Below are 14,675 nucleotides of genomic sequence, written 5' to 3' on the forward strand. Positions count from 1 at the left end.
TTGACCATGGATTTAAATCTCTTTATGTGATAGTTTATGTATCAAGTCCATAACACCTCCCCAAATGCCACATCCTATCTCATATGGTGATTTCATAAGGCCCTTGCGACTTCCATTGATGAAATATATGGACACATCTACTAACAAAGATTCAAACTGCCGGTAGGTTTTATGAAATTACACTTTGGAAAAAGGGAACAAATAGCTGCCTTCATCACACTTCCTTTACAGATTATAAACAAAGAGACAGATCCAACAGAGAAGAAGAGAGGAGAGAGTGACAAAACAACCTCGAAGAGCCCACAAGTCAAGTCGTATAGTGGTCAGTTAATGATCGATTTGTCCAGTCTCTGTTACTGAGTCACCGAGTCAGAGATCTCTGACTCGGTAGCTCCATGGGAACTCTTCAACTTGGCAACAAGAACCCACATGTTTGCGAGCTCGTTTTCGAGATAAGCCTCCCTTTGCTTCGATTCTTCTACCGTCCTTTGAAGCTCGGCTTCCCTCTGGTCTTTCTCGAAGAGGGCAGCTTCATATGAATGCTCACGTTCCTTGCTCATGGTGAGTTCTCTCTTCAGCAGAGAGGAGGATTCTTGTTCATGCCTCTTTACTACAAGGCTCTCTCTCCGTCCGTTCCTTAGGGTTCCTGTCCTATTATTACGGGATATGACAGAGTTCTTCTGGGCTGCCAGCTCGGCTGCTAATCTCTCGTTATGATTCATGAGCTTTGCAACTTCCTCGGACAATGCCTTGAGCTCAACTGCAGCAGCAGATGCAAGCCCTTTAGCATATGAACTCTCTTCAGCCAGTTTCCCGTTTCGGAGTTCGAGTTGTTCCTTTGATTTGGTTAGTTCCACAACTTTCTGCTTCAGCTCTTCAATTTCAAATGCCTTGCGATGCCCAGAGAGTAGGGGAAAAAAAGAAAGAAAAATGTCAATCTGAATCTGAGAAGAAGATCAGGGAAATGCAATTAGAAAATATCGGTAGCAGACCTGTGCTTGTAGGATTCTCTTGTCGTTTCTGTCTTCCATGCTCGGGGTTTCGCTCTTGGATCTGTAATCACTGGAGACGCTTGTTGAGCTCGCACTTCTCGGTTCCTGGGCATCGGAGAGCTGTTTCTTTAGGTTTGCAACTTCTTCTTTCAATGCTTCGCATTCACACATCTGCAGAAGATGGTTCTCGAGTTAAAGATTTCTCGATACGTATACTAGTCTTTGAGTTTAACAAAAAGTCGGAGTGGGGGAGAGACACAAGACATATTCTCCAGACCTTTTGATTGAGTTGTTCCTGGATGATGCGATTATCTGCAGTTTTAACCTATAAACAAGATAGAAAAATGAGAAATAGTAGAGCATCAAGCTAAACTCTAAATTGCAATTCACCAATATCCAAGAGGGAACAGTCAGTTAAACTCCGAATACCAGTGATACTGAGGAAAACACTGGAGAGTTTTGTTAATATTGTTAGCCTTTTGACAACAACAACAACAACAACATGGCCTCATTCCCAAGTTCATTTGGGGATTGTTAGCCTTTTGACATGCTAGGAAAAAAAAAATTGAGTGTTTTTTTTTTTGCATGTTTTTTTCCTGAAGAATAAGGACACCATGATATCAAGCTAGAGAAAAAAATATGGTATAAGCCAGGTGGTATAGGGACAGATGACCAAAGGTATTACATAAGCAAGAGACAGTGTGATCACCTCGAGTTCAAAAGATTTATCATTCAATTGAGCCCTCAATTCGTCAACAGCCTACAGGTAACAGAGAGATGAGTTAGGAAAAGTTCACCTCGTAAATGAATGTCAGAACAAGAATCACCAGGCCACCAGGTGATTTTTAAGATTGTTAAGTGTTAACCTACCTGTAAGATTTCAGATTTACCCAATGTGTCATGTGATGCCGTAACAAAATCTGCTATTTGTTTCTCCAACATAGCGATCTGGTTGTTCTTTGCCTTGATGTCATAGGTGAGCTTGCTGATCTCCGCCTTAAGAAAAAACTCGAAGAGAACCCCTATGGTAAATATTTGCAAGGTTTTGAAAAACAATAAGACAGTAGACAGATAAGAAAAGAACGAATATAAAATTACTTTGATCTCTTCGTTTTGAGGGGCTTTTCCAGTTTTTTCTGACAACCGTTTTAAAGAACTCGATTGTAGAGCCACCTCCCCACACAAAATCTTTAGCTGTTCCCGCAGTAGATCAATGTGATTGGTTATTTTTATGCTAGTCTGGAACAATTAAACAAAGTGTTAAGAATAGAGTATCACTTATCCAACATAAAACTCTAGAAACTTATTCAATGGAAATCTAAACTCTCTGTTTCGTATATTGGCTCTGACTTTGGATTACTTGGTGAGAAAATGTCAGAAAAACTCGTGTGTACCTCTGGTGTCTCTGTTTCATGGAAACTGTCTTCAGGAGCTTCTCTATCTTTCCCAGGCTCTGAAACTTGATCTGCCAGTGGGGCGTTTTCTGAAAGTCTTGACTCTGTATGCAAATTACTGCCTCCTGCTTGAGGAGTCGAAGGTGTACTGTTGGACTTAACTGCACTCGACTTGTCACTGATGCTTGATGATCCTAAATTGTTCTCTTTTTTCTGATAGGAAACGAGTACGCTTGAATCATATAAGTTTGGCAGAAGAGACACGGGAAAACTGTTTTGAAAAGTATAGAAGTGCCAGAATTCTGAAGTGGATGATCCATTTGCGATGAGGATAATAGTATGGTTGCTGGATACAGTTTCGTTTTTAAAGGATAAACTCCAACAAACAGAGAAAAACTCAATTAGAATTATCAACGTCTATAAAAAAACTTAAATCATATGTATACCTTAAGCTTCAACCAATTTAATAATCCGTGCTTCCGCGTCTTCTTCTCTTCTCTAGATGCATCATCTCTCATCTCAGGATTCCTCTCTAGTGAAACATACAAATCAAGGTTCTCATCATCCATCAAGTCCCGCCTCTTGTATGGTAGGTAAGCAAGCTGGATACATTAGCAACAATAATCAGCCAAAAAGCTAGGAACTTGTAGATTTGACCCTGCAGCTATTAATGTTATTTCAATGAACTAAGCTCATTCAGCAATCCCACAAAAGGGTATGGGGAGAAAATGATTAGACAGTAGTGCATCAGAAATTTATATACCTCTTCTTCTCCAAATGAGTGTCTCCGACGAAAATCAGTACGGTGAGAGAATCGTGATGATTGTGGAGTTTTATTCGACACCAGAATTAACTTCTTCAACCATTGAATTCTACTCAAGAGAGCTGCTTTAGCTTCCTCCTCTTCTTCCAGCCTATATTGCAGCTTGACTTGACCATCTTCTAGCTTTTATTATCACATTAAGTAACAATAGAGAGACAAGCCAGATTACTTCAGAGATCTTTTGAAGGCATAGCTGAAAGCTATAGGGCTAAAGGGCAGTGACAGAACATACACAGGATGGGAGGTAACAGTGATGATGTTACAGAATATTGCATTTCATGTCCAAAAAGGCCTACTTTATCAAATTCGATGATCAATGACCATATGCACTATCAGATAGTTTGTAATAAAACGAAGTATCACATGTGCAGTTCTAAAACTACAACATACAACACTACAAATTTAAATAGACCTCTACATCATACAAAAAGGACGAAAGCTGATTGTGTACACATGATTTTCCCCCAAAAGAAACAAATTTGTTACCTCTACTACGTACTTTATGCTTATCAGTATCAGGAGATTTCAAGATAAAGAACTACTATGTGCATACTGAATTTGCAACGTTAGAGGTTCATATTAAATGCTGGTATGATTTGTGATTGCAGGTTACACGTGCATATCAAGGAGGAAAGAACCAGTTGTACCCAAGAAGAAAGGACATGCCAGTATATTACGTTAAATTATTTTAAGGCCGTCTATAACTTTGAAGCAGTATATGGTCAAATCACCACGGGGTCCCACTGCAAAACTTACACAGTGACCAGTTTACATGAGAGACTGGTTGAAAACAAATTAACTTTAGCAGCCACAGAAAAAGTGCGAAATCATCTTTCAATCATACCTTCTGCTTCAGGAGAACAATATCATCTTCACTGATATCCTTTAGTTGAGGAACTGGTATGATTCCTCTTTTAAGCTGTTCCAACTCCTCCTTCAGCTTGCGTATCTCATTTTGATACTTCTTGATTAATGACTTCTCATCGATTATCTATAAAGTTCAGAATGTTAGAAATCTAGAAAGAACCTTCAGAAGACAAATACATATATCTGACAGAACATAGCTAAAAGGAAACCTTGTTCTGTGAGGCTTGAATCTCAATATGCTTTGCGCGATGGGCAAATTTCAATGTGTTGTGGGTTTCTTCCGAACTGCTTGATGCAGGAGTGACTGCACAAATGAGCTACAATTTCCAGAGGGAACATCAAATCAGTAAAATACATTTTTATCGAAACGAGTGGGCAATATTTTCAGGGAAAGTATTTCCTTGAACTTGACTAAGTCATGGATATGATATTTACTATAGCAAGAGGATGAAGCAGAGATAATCTAACAAGACTTACAGATACAAGACCATGACCACTCAATGAGGACTGAAGGAGCCGTGTTAGTTTGGAGTCTCTGTATGGTATGTGACTGGCTCTCCTATCTGTAAGCTTTGATATTACCTAGAACATCACATTAGGATATCTATTAGCACACCTCCTTTCAAATGATGATTTTAGTGGCCAAAAGATCTCCCACAATGATTGATAAATAAGATAAAACAGTAGAAACCAATAACTTACTGTCCCTAGAGTCAGCAAACTTTTATTTATATATGATCCTTCCTTTCGTCTTAAACCACTGGTTCCAGCCTTTGAGCTTTCAGAACCTGCCAAGTCAATGAGGTTCTGCAGAGGGAAAAATTATGAGGTAGTTAATATCGGCTGTCCACCTTTGAACTGATGGACAATGGAAGGAGTAAACAGACAACAAGAAAAATATATGCTTTTATTTAAACCAAAGAGGTGACGGTAGTATACATAATATCGTAGGATAAAATCAAACTATATACCAGCTGCGATAGATGTACAGCTTCACCTTCATTATTTTCACCCAAGGGGCTACTCTCTATCGTCTGCAAAAGTTCACTTTATCACTTTCAGAAACAAAATAGCTCGATTATTTAATACTTACAGAAAGAAAAATAATGATGGATTTAAACTCTCAAGGACTGGTAATGGACGAAAGGAACCCGTCATGAGAAGAAAACATGAAAAAGTGGAATATTGCATACAGATTTTTCTGGCAGCAGTAAGTGGGAAACTAAGGCGTTTTAATTCTAATGGCACATGGAAAATATAAAGACGCTTCCATTATAGATGTCAAAGCTGCCACCTTAAGTTCGTACAATTCTGTGATATTAACATCTTCTTTAGTGACTTATAAAAGTTCTTTGGATCAGTAAATGATTGAGTATAAAGAAACAGTATATGAAAATGCGTTTGCCATCTATTAATACCACAAATACTATCAGGTGAAGAAAAAACAATGATATTACAAGTGACCAAAGGATTTAGACATACCAATGTAAAAATGGTATGACTCCGGCTGCTGAGCAAATTAAAATTTGTAGACCCAACATGTCGATGCTCTGTTATCAGGACCAAAACTATCAAAATGACTTGATAAAAATAAATTACTAGAATCACCATTAGAAACACAAAAAAGAGAACATTGGTTTTAAGAATTGCTCTATTATATGATAGTAAAGCATTTCTAACAAAAAAAAGCTTAAGCAGAAAATTTACAATGACTAAGAGGATCTCTCCCAGAGTCAGCGTGGTCTATCGAGCACTTTATTCTTCAAATAAAGGGAAATGTTGAAGCACCACATACCTTCTCCAGTAGCTATTAGAGAAAGCACATGAGCAGGGGATAAAACAACTTCTTCTTTAATCCCTTCAATATAGGTTCCCTGTAATCAGCGACAAAGATTAATCACAAAGTTAAAGGGAGAGGCACCCGTAGCAGTGATTAGAATTTGAAGCTCACTGTAAAAGTTTACATTCAAGTGCTAGAGCAGGAGTAAAATATCTAGGAAATTCAACTTCGAATACTCTGGATCCCCCCAACAACAAAAAAAGAACAGAATTCTTTCAAGCATCGGAGAGCTTTTATGTTTCTTACATTAGGTCCATTACATCTATAATGTGTAAGGTTTCGGGATTCAAATATGAGCATTATGATAAGGTTTTAATACTCGAAAGGGTCTATCACATTATAATCACAACTAAGATATAAATGAAACAGTAAAATCAGCAAACCCTCATGATTGACATAAAAAGTGACAGAAGATGTGGTACTGAAGGAAGTACCTGCTCATCTTCTCTGATCCTCAAATTTTGTCCTGTTGGATTCAATAAATCGTTAACAACCTGAAATAGAATGTAACCTTAAGGATACTATCATCAAAGAAACAATAAACAGACAAGTTTTATCATTCACCAATACTACTGCTAGCAAAGGGGAGGAGAGCAGAGAAGAAAACTAAACAATCTCACCTCATTATATATTTCCAAGTAGGAAACACGTAGGAGAAATTCTCTGTCAGATGTCTGCGAGGGAAATCAATATGTGAGGTTGCTACTCTGTAAACCAAGGAATTCTACAAAATTATTTCCTATGAAGTACCTCTTGAATAATGCAGAAAGCATCTTTCACTGCCAATGGTATAATTCCAGGAGATCTCTGGTCACCCTGATATTTGAAAGAAACTGTTAAGTTTCAGAATCTGCAACTCAACTTTCCAGCACAAATCGAGACTTTGGTCCTCACCGAAACCTGAATACAACTTTGGATAATCTTATTTTATGAGATGATCCCAACTCTCATTCCCAAACAAACCCTAACCCTCTCTGAAAATTCTGCATAATCCTCTCTAACCCATACTAACCTATATTTATAGTTCCACTACAGCCAAATGATTGCTGAAAACTAACTACTAACCAACATATCTATTCGTACACAAACTATGTCTAGATACAATGAATCTACACAAAACACTAAACACATACGTATAAGCACTTATCAGAAACAAAATAAGCCTCTTCATGAGATAATTACACGAAGCCATGCTAAACTTGTTCCTATATCATGCATGTGATAAGAACTCAATAGCAATTCTGTAGAAAATCTGTAACGAACCGATGAACTGAAACTGAAGACTTGTTTAATGAGAGGTCTCCTCTCTCAACCCAAACCCTAATATTTTCCCAAAATTCAGGATAATATTCCTCTAACTCACACTAACCTGTATTTATAACTCTACTACAACTCAAATGATTGTTGAACCAACTACTAACCAACATATCCAAACACACACAAACTATAGTCCAGATACAATGAACCTATACAAAACTCTAGACACAAACATGTAAGTACTTATCAGCATGTCTCTGAAGTCATAGGCAAACATTCTTTCAACACAGCAGCCGTATCAAGGGAATACGGTTTAATACCGTGCAGGAAAACAGATCACCTTTTAGTTCAGCGAAGAGAATATTGAATTGAATTATTCATAGATAATGCTATCATGTGCTAGCTAGACAAGGAAGAGAAGCAATATAAGTGTCAACACAAAGAAATGTTTCAGGATCCAAACACCAAGTTGTACAACAAAACAAGTGAACAACTCTTACAATTCATGTTTCCAATAGATCATTTACAAGAACTCTTACAAGTTTTCACATGTATGATTAAGTTTGTTAGCTTGAGTTAATGATTGATAGATAGGTTGCAGTTCAGTGGGTAACAAGAGACAAATAATATAGATATCTGATTCTTTGACCAAGCATGCACTCGGATGTTAGGCTGCACAATACGTACAAGACAAGCACTACATTCTTTACTGGAGACGAACTGTGAAACAAGGAGTATCCACATAATTGAATCTTACATGCATTGTGTGAGTTTTTCCACTGCTGGTAACTCCATATGCAAAGATGGTGCCTATGAATGGAGCAACAGCCAAAGTTAGTTAAGCAGTAAAACCAACTGCAGATGCAGTCAACTAAGTCAAAGGTATCACGTAAGAGCACATTGTTCAATATTTATTCAGTTAAGTAACCTTTGTTGAAGAAGTTCAAATCATCGATATATCATTCCTCTTCAATGCATTAAATCTTTCTTTATGGGAAATAGACAAAGGGATCCTCCCCCCACAAAAAGTAATCAGATCATAAATAAGTGAAGATATGAGTCACATCTTAACTAGATTTACCAAACAAAAAAGCCTAGTCCGTACCATTGATCCCCTGCATAGCACCACTAACGACATGCTGAGCAGCAACATCATAGACATGGCGTGTTGTGGTTGTAGGGGCAAAAACACGATCTGCAAGAAGAAGAAACCATTAAAGGAACAAAATACTGCTTCAATAAAACAGGAAGAAGAGAAGAAAAATACGACAGACAGCAGACTGAAACAGAAAAAGCGAGAACATACAATTAAACTACAGTATCAATTTACCCTGTCATATATATATATATATATTAACGTGGTATTCAAGAGTGGCACAATGCTTCAAATGCAACATATATGGTGCTATAAACCCATAAAGCTAATCAAAATGTTAAGACTAACCATAGGCATAAGCTATCGATGGATTATACTCATTTCGTACAATTGTTTCCCCATCTGCGTACCATGCTATCTCCTCCCCTTGGCGAATTTCCCTTGGACTACGTCAAGCAGAAACCAATGTCACATTCACAAAGGAACCCTCATCAACCCAATGTTTGTCAAAGCTATACAAACAAATCACCAACCACCTGAGTGGACGAAAGCGAACTGTCACTGTGACATTTTCTTTGGATCGGTCAACTCTCGGTGGTAAGCTTTCCGTATAGAAGAACTGAGGCTTGCTTCGAGCAGATGAAGAAGCAGGGGAGCTGTGGCCATCGATAGATGTATCTGGATAAAGCTTCGAAGATGAAGTAGTTGAAGATGCAGGAGAATCAGCAACCTTCAACTTGCTAGACCCTGCTTTTCTTGTCTGTGATCCTTGCTTAGATGCCATTGCAGCAAGATTCAAACCTTCTGAGAATGGAGAAATAAGCCAAAATGTGTCAATAAACCAAAACCAATCATATCCCCCTGGAAAAGGACACATCTGTGGTATAAACCAAAACCTAATTCAGTTTCAAACTTGAAGCTTGGGTGTCTCAGCAGATTATTAGGAGAACCCTCTGCTGTTTCGCCAATCTAACCGATGAAAATCCACAAACATGCTCATGAAAGCAACTCGGAAATTGACTGAAATGAATAAAACAGTGCCAAAAACTCCTAGCTGAGTATATACAGGAAATGACAACAATCTGAAATAACCAAAACTTTTCTAATGCAACAAGTCCAAGCCAAATTTTCATCTTCAAAAGCAGAAAAAAACCCACTAAAAAGCTGAAAAGTGGGCGGTTTCATTGTGATTGTCCCTCACTTCCATGGGAACCGATAGCTTGTTTGAGAAAGTAAAAGAAACCCAAGAAAGAAACAAAGATTAAAGCCTAGAAATACGCATTACAGTTAAAAAAAGAAAGAAATAACCTAAAAATATGCAGCCGAGCTCGAATTTTCAGAGTTCATGGCCAGGCAAAGGCATTGCACAGAATTTGGGGCAAATGCAGGATGATGGAGAAGGGTTGAGAGGCTCAGTGATTAAGTGAATCGAATCATAGAATCGTAATCGCAATAACTGAAAACCGTGAAGAACCCTTCGCAATGGAGCAGTGAAAAAAAACCCCAATTGTCACTGTGTAACCCTTTAAAACACGTTTGAATAACTGAGAGAAAAAGAAAAAAGAGCATGGATTGGCTCAGATTTTCCGCAGCTTTCTGCGCAACCAAACAGCATTCTGGAAAATTCCAAAAGAACAGACGAAAACACAAAAAGGGTAGGTGGGGGCAACTGAAGCGAATCGAAGAACATCACCTCAAAAAAAAGCCGAATCGCATGCAAAAGGCAAGGGACGAGAGAAGTGTAAGAGAGAGAGAGGGAGAGAGAGAATGATTACATAGGAGAAGTGATAGAGAAGAGAAGGATCAACGTCGGTAATCAGTAGCGGATAGTTTTGTGATTGAGAGATTTCGCGGGTTTATAATCTCGCTTCGCTTGCCTTGGAAGCGATGGTGCCCCTTTTTCATCCTAAAAAAGCCTCGCATTTCATTTTCCGTTTGCAATCAGATAGATACTCCCAAAAGGTTTCAGGTGAGAGAATGGAAGACGAGTATACATACATATATACGTACAATGTGTATGTATTGCTGTGTACGTATTTGCCTTCACGGATACAGGAGAGAGAGAGAGAGGCTGTGAGACTTTTTTTTATTTCTTTAAAATAGAAGTTTTTTACAAACAATAAAAAAAAGTCTGTGCTCTACTTTTCTGCTTTTTTGAATAATATTTAATAATTCAATTAAAAAATAATACATCATATAATATTTAGTCTCATTGTATAATTTTCAGTTATTTTTTTGCTTTCGCAAATATTCCTGTTTACGTAGATTTGTTTTAAGGTCCTGGTTTAATTAGAATTATATTCGAAATAGTTTCCACTAATTCTACCAAAAAAATAGTTTCCATTAACAAAAATATTTATTTGAAAAATGCACATATTAAATTTAGTTTTTTATTTTAAATTAAAAAATAAAAACAGTAAGTTTCAAATTAAATTCGAGTAAAATATAATTGTATATTATTTTATTAGATTTTTTTTAGTTTTATATATTTTGGGCCCTAATGTATATCTTTGATTTTGGTCATGGTGTTACTGTTTGCATTTTATTTATGGTATAAATTTGAGGTTTCATGCATAATGTTCAAAGATAATAGAAAAAAAATAAGTGACCCCTACAGCTTGGATATAAGGTGGATTAAGTGAACAAAATTGAGTTTGATTTCTTATTTTCAATATTAAAAATTTCATTCCTATATAATTTTCAATTTACTATAGGAAGACTTTGTGAGATTAATTATTATTTTTATAATCTTATTAAATAATATATAACATATAGTCATATATTATAGTGGATAGTCCCCCTTATTTATATTATCTTATATGATCATATATCGTAGAGTATAATAAAAAAAAAAATTGAAGGTGGTGGAGATCATATTCTAGAACAATATTATATGGTACACCTAAAGACATGGAAGACTTACCAAATAAATATAATTAAGATATTACTAATGGTTAATTAGGAGTTTTGAGATTAATTAAAGAAAGTCGAATTATATTCATGGGATTTAGTAGTTAGTATTTAATGATTAGTGGGTGTTTTGTGTTAGTTGAAGGTGTTGATGGAACCTACCTATTTTTTGGTTACATCATTTATGCCCTTTGCAAAATTCATTTTATTATCAATATTAATTTTTTAGTTTTAAAAAATATTTGTTTATATGTTCTTATATTTGAATTCAATTTTTATAAAAAAACAATATTTTCTGAAAAACCCCATTTTCATTATATTTTATTCGATTATTTGTACATTCATTTGAATTTGTTTAATTTGATTTTATAAAAAAAAATATATTCAATCATTTAATATGTTGACTATTATTTGCTTTGTTTTTATTTTGTATATCCGAACCGAAATATGAATATGTGATTGGGATTATATTACAATATTTACTGTCTGAGAATTATCTATATTCCACTTGGTTTCATTTTTTAAATTTAGCAAAAATTAAAATTTTGCTTTTATATCAGAATTAATATTATTTTAACTATGATAATTGTTATTCAATTTACATGAAAATTGTGAGTGGATTGAGATTAGTTTTTATTCCCGTTATGGCCTTCCTCCCTGCCTTTCGCTTGTATTTTTAAAACATTAGTACATGATGATTTAACTAATGGGTAATGGATCTTTTTATTACATGATTAATTAATCAAATATTGAAACAATAATTACATTTTTTTGCCATTATCTATTAATCACATGATCAATTAATAGATAACGGGTTTTGAGTGTGTTATGTTTGGTCTAAATATGTAACGAATGGTCGATCCTATAGAGAAATCGAATGAATATCCTTTGAATTTTAGATACATAATTAACGTAACTAGAGAAGAAAAAAAAAACAACGTTTTTGTGTGTGTGTGTGGATAATTCATAACTTGTATGTACTATCTAACATTAATATCATATAAAAATATAATATTCAGAATTAATATGTATCATCTCACATCCATTAACAGATTAAAAACAAGATGACAACATATGTTAATACATATTTCAAATTAAGTATCCAAAACCAAAATCAGGTCTCCAAAGACACAGGAGCACCCATCTCATCTCCGACCATCTTAACACACGTGTTCCACGTCTGCTTGCTCCTTGCGACCGTCAATGAAGGGGTGTGTTTCACCTCATATGTCGAGAAAATAAACTGAACCAAAACCAGATGGCAGTCTTGTCCGATGTTCAACAGATCTTTGCAACAGTCTCTCGAAACCGGTCGATCAAGAACCATGTTCTTGAATACCTCAACTCCACATTTCGACCTCGTTTTCTTCGAGCAATCCTGGATAAACCTCAATCTTTCGGGGGAATACTGACTGATCAATTCGCTATCGTATGCCTCGGCGGGCGTAATTATTTCCTCGGACGAGATATCAGGCACCTCGATGTATTGATCGGGAGAAGAGGCAGGCGATGAATTATCGTCCTCGACCTCGATCAAGACCGAGAAAACCGGGTGAGCCATAAGGGCAGCTAAGAACAATGCTATGAGAAAAGAGTTTGTCATGTTTTTTTTTTTTGTGGGTTTTATGATTTTGGATTGATGGATTTAGTGAATGAGGAAGAGTGATGATGCCCTTTTATAGGATACATGCATGCATGCGTGGTTCTTGTTATTCTTATTTCATAACATTTTTTGATTCATTAATGTGTTTTTATTGCACGTTATTGAACTCCATGGTTTGTTCGAAAACGTTAATTCGTGTAGCGTCGTTATGCTTTAAATTGTTTCTGATTAATCCTAATTAAAACTATATATAATTGCATTTGCTGTCTTATAAATCGTTTTTTAGTGGCCATAAAATCTAGGGTTTCTATATAAATATACGAACTTACATTTTTTTATAATTCAGAAGTTTTTCAATTATTTAACCCAATTATATCATTCAGAAAACCGAAAACCGATTAAAAAATAGTTTTATTACTTCCTTACCCGTTGAACCACCAAATATTAGATATATAATAGATTTTAAATGATTAAATTTTAAAATTATTTCCAATATCAGGGTTTTATGTGATGTAAGATATTACATTTCTTTGATTGTTTTTATGTTCTAACTTTTTTAATATATATATATATATATATATATATATATTAATTCGATTTCATCTTTTAAATTATATTCACTTATTATACAAATTATACCCAATTAGATTCGATTTTGTATATTTAAATCGAAATATCCACCACTAAATTGTGTATAATGATATACTTAATTACAAATTGTTCTTCAAGAATCCATTAATCTCCATCAACCTAAAAAATAATAATTTCAGTTTGGCTTTTACTTATATATATAAGAATACATTCAAAAGTTACAAAAAATCTTTTTTACATTGTGATCTTTGTCTATAGAACCAAAGTCACGTTGGTACAAAAAATGATTAGAGAATATAATTATTATTTTATCAAATATATCTTGATTAAAACACCAATAACGCACCAATTAAAACATTGACAAAAACATACAAGAAAGCATGTGTATGTTAATGTAAAAACACAATGAGAAATCAATTTTTTTTTTTGTTAACTCTCAAATTGAATAGGAGCACCGATCGCATCTCCAACCTCAAGAACACAACGGTTCCAAACCTCCTTACTCCTTGGAACGCCGACAAAAGCATCCTTCTTGAACTCATATGTCTTGAAGATCAAATCCGCCAGACCCACGTGACAATCTATTCCCATCTTTACGAGACTTATACAACATTCTCTCGTCATAGTTTTGCCCTCTAAGATGTCGAGAAACGTTTCTTCTGCGCAATCTTGATCCATTTTAAGCGCGCAATCGTCGAGAAATTGCAAATATTTCGTCGAATATTGGTGTAGAAGTTTGTTATCGAAGTCGTAACCCGTGGGTGTTACCCCGTAGGCCTCCTCGGGAGGTAATGACGGCGAAATGCCCCTCTTTTCGACTGCGAAAACAACATAATTCGTTGTGATCGCGATAGTTATTGCCACCAAAAAATGGTTTGACATCATTTTTTTTCAAATAAATAAAAAAAAGAGAAGTTTTGTTATGGAAAGTGAAAATCAAAGTGATTTTATAGGTTTGGTTTCATTGCAACAGTTACATAATTAAAAAAATGACTTGTGTTTTTCAGTTCTGTTTATCCTCATCGGTTTGTTTTTTCCTTATTACACTATTTAGAAAAATCTTTGATCAATTAATGAGCGTATCATGAGATGTTAATTTTATTTGTCGTTTAATGACTTAATTAATAATTATGTACATATCTTAATTACTTTTTTATGTTATGGCCAAAATTCTTCTTGGGGATAATATCTTGGTTAGTAGATATTTTGTTAATACGTTATATCACATTACCATAATAATAGAACCTACAAATTTATTAAAAGTCACATAAAAAGTTTGTTTTTGAAAGAAAAAAAAAGATA

The 14,675-nt window shown here is 35.2% G+C and overlaps 2 protein-coding genes across 6 annotated transcripts; both read right to left on the minus strand.

Moving 5' to 3' along the window:
• Positions 1-141: 141 nt before the first annotated feature.
• LOC104809938 (kinesin-like protein KIN-7L, chloroplastic) lies at positions 142-10,291 on the minus strand. Of its 5 annotated transcripts, none has more exons than XM_010536065.2 (24): positions 10,045-10,291; positions 8,806-9,073; positions 8,618-8,715; positions 8,279-8,368; positions 7,931-7,983; positions 6,667-6,732; positions 6,537-6,590; positions 6,351-6,410; positions 5,872-5,950; positions 5,559-5,626; positions 5,048-5,110; positions 4,779-4,883; positions 4,554-4,658; positions 4,286-4,393; positions 4,054-4,200; positions 3,150-3,332; positions 2,833-2,988; positions 2,387-2,599; positions 2,091-2,231; positions 1,863-2,000; positions 1,702-1,752; positions 1,270-1,317; positions 993-1,163; positions 142-890 (listed from the first exon to the last, which is right to left on the minus strand). In XM_010536065.2, exons 2-24 carry the CDS (start codon positions 9,051-9,053, stop codon positions 354-356), a joined length of 2,982 nt encoding a protein of 993 aa, XP_010534367.1. In that variant the 5' UTR covers positions 9,054-9,073; positions 10,045-10,291; the 3' UTR covers positions 142-353. The 5 variants fall into 5 exon arrangements, with proteins under 5 accessions (XP_010534367.1, XP_010534371.1, XP_010534369.1 ...); XM_010536069.2 differs by having other exon boundaries at positions 1,863-1,988; positions 10,045-10,289; XM_010536067.1 differs by having other exon boundaries at positions 9,963-10,045.
• A 1,996-nt stretch (positions 10,292-12,287) lies between these two features.
• LOC104810160 lies at positions 12,288-12,740 on the minus strand. The gene has a single exon (XM_010536358.2). It carries the CDS (start codon positions 12,738-12,740, stop codon positions 12,294-12,296), a length of 447 nt encoding a protein of 148 aa, XP_010534660.1. The 3' UTR covers positions 12,288-12,293.
• Positions 12,741-14,675: the final 1,935 nt, after the last annotated feature.

The sequence above is a fragment of the Tarenaya hassleriana genome, unplaced genomic scaffold, assembly GCF_000463585.1.
Source record: "Tarenaya hassleriana unplaced genomic scaffold, ASM46358v1 Cleome17, whole genome shotgun sequence".
Lineage (NCBI taxonomy): Eukaryota > Viridiplantae > Streptophyta > Magnoliopsida > Brassicales > Cleomaceae > Tarenaya > Tarenaya hassleriana.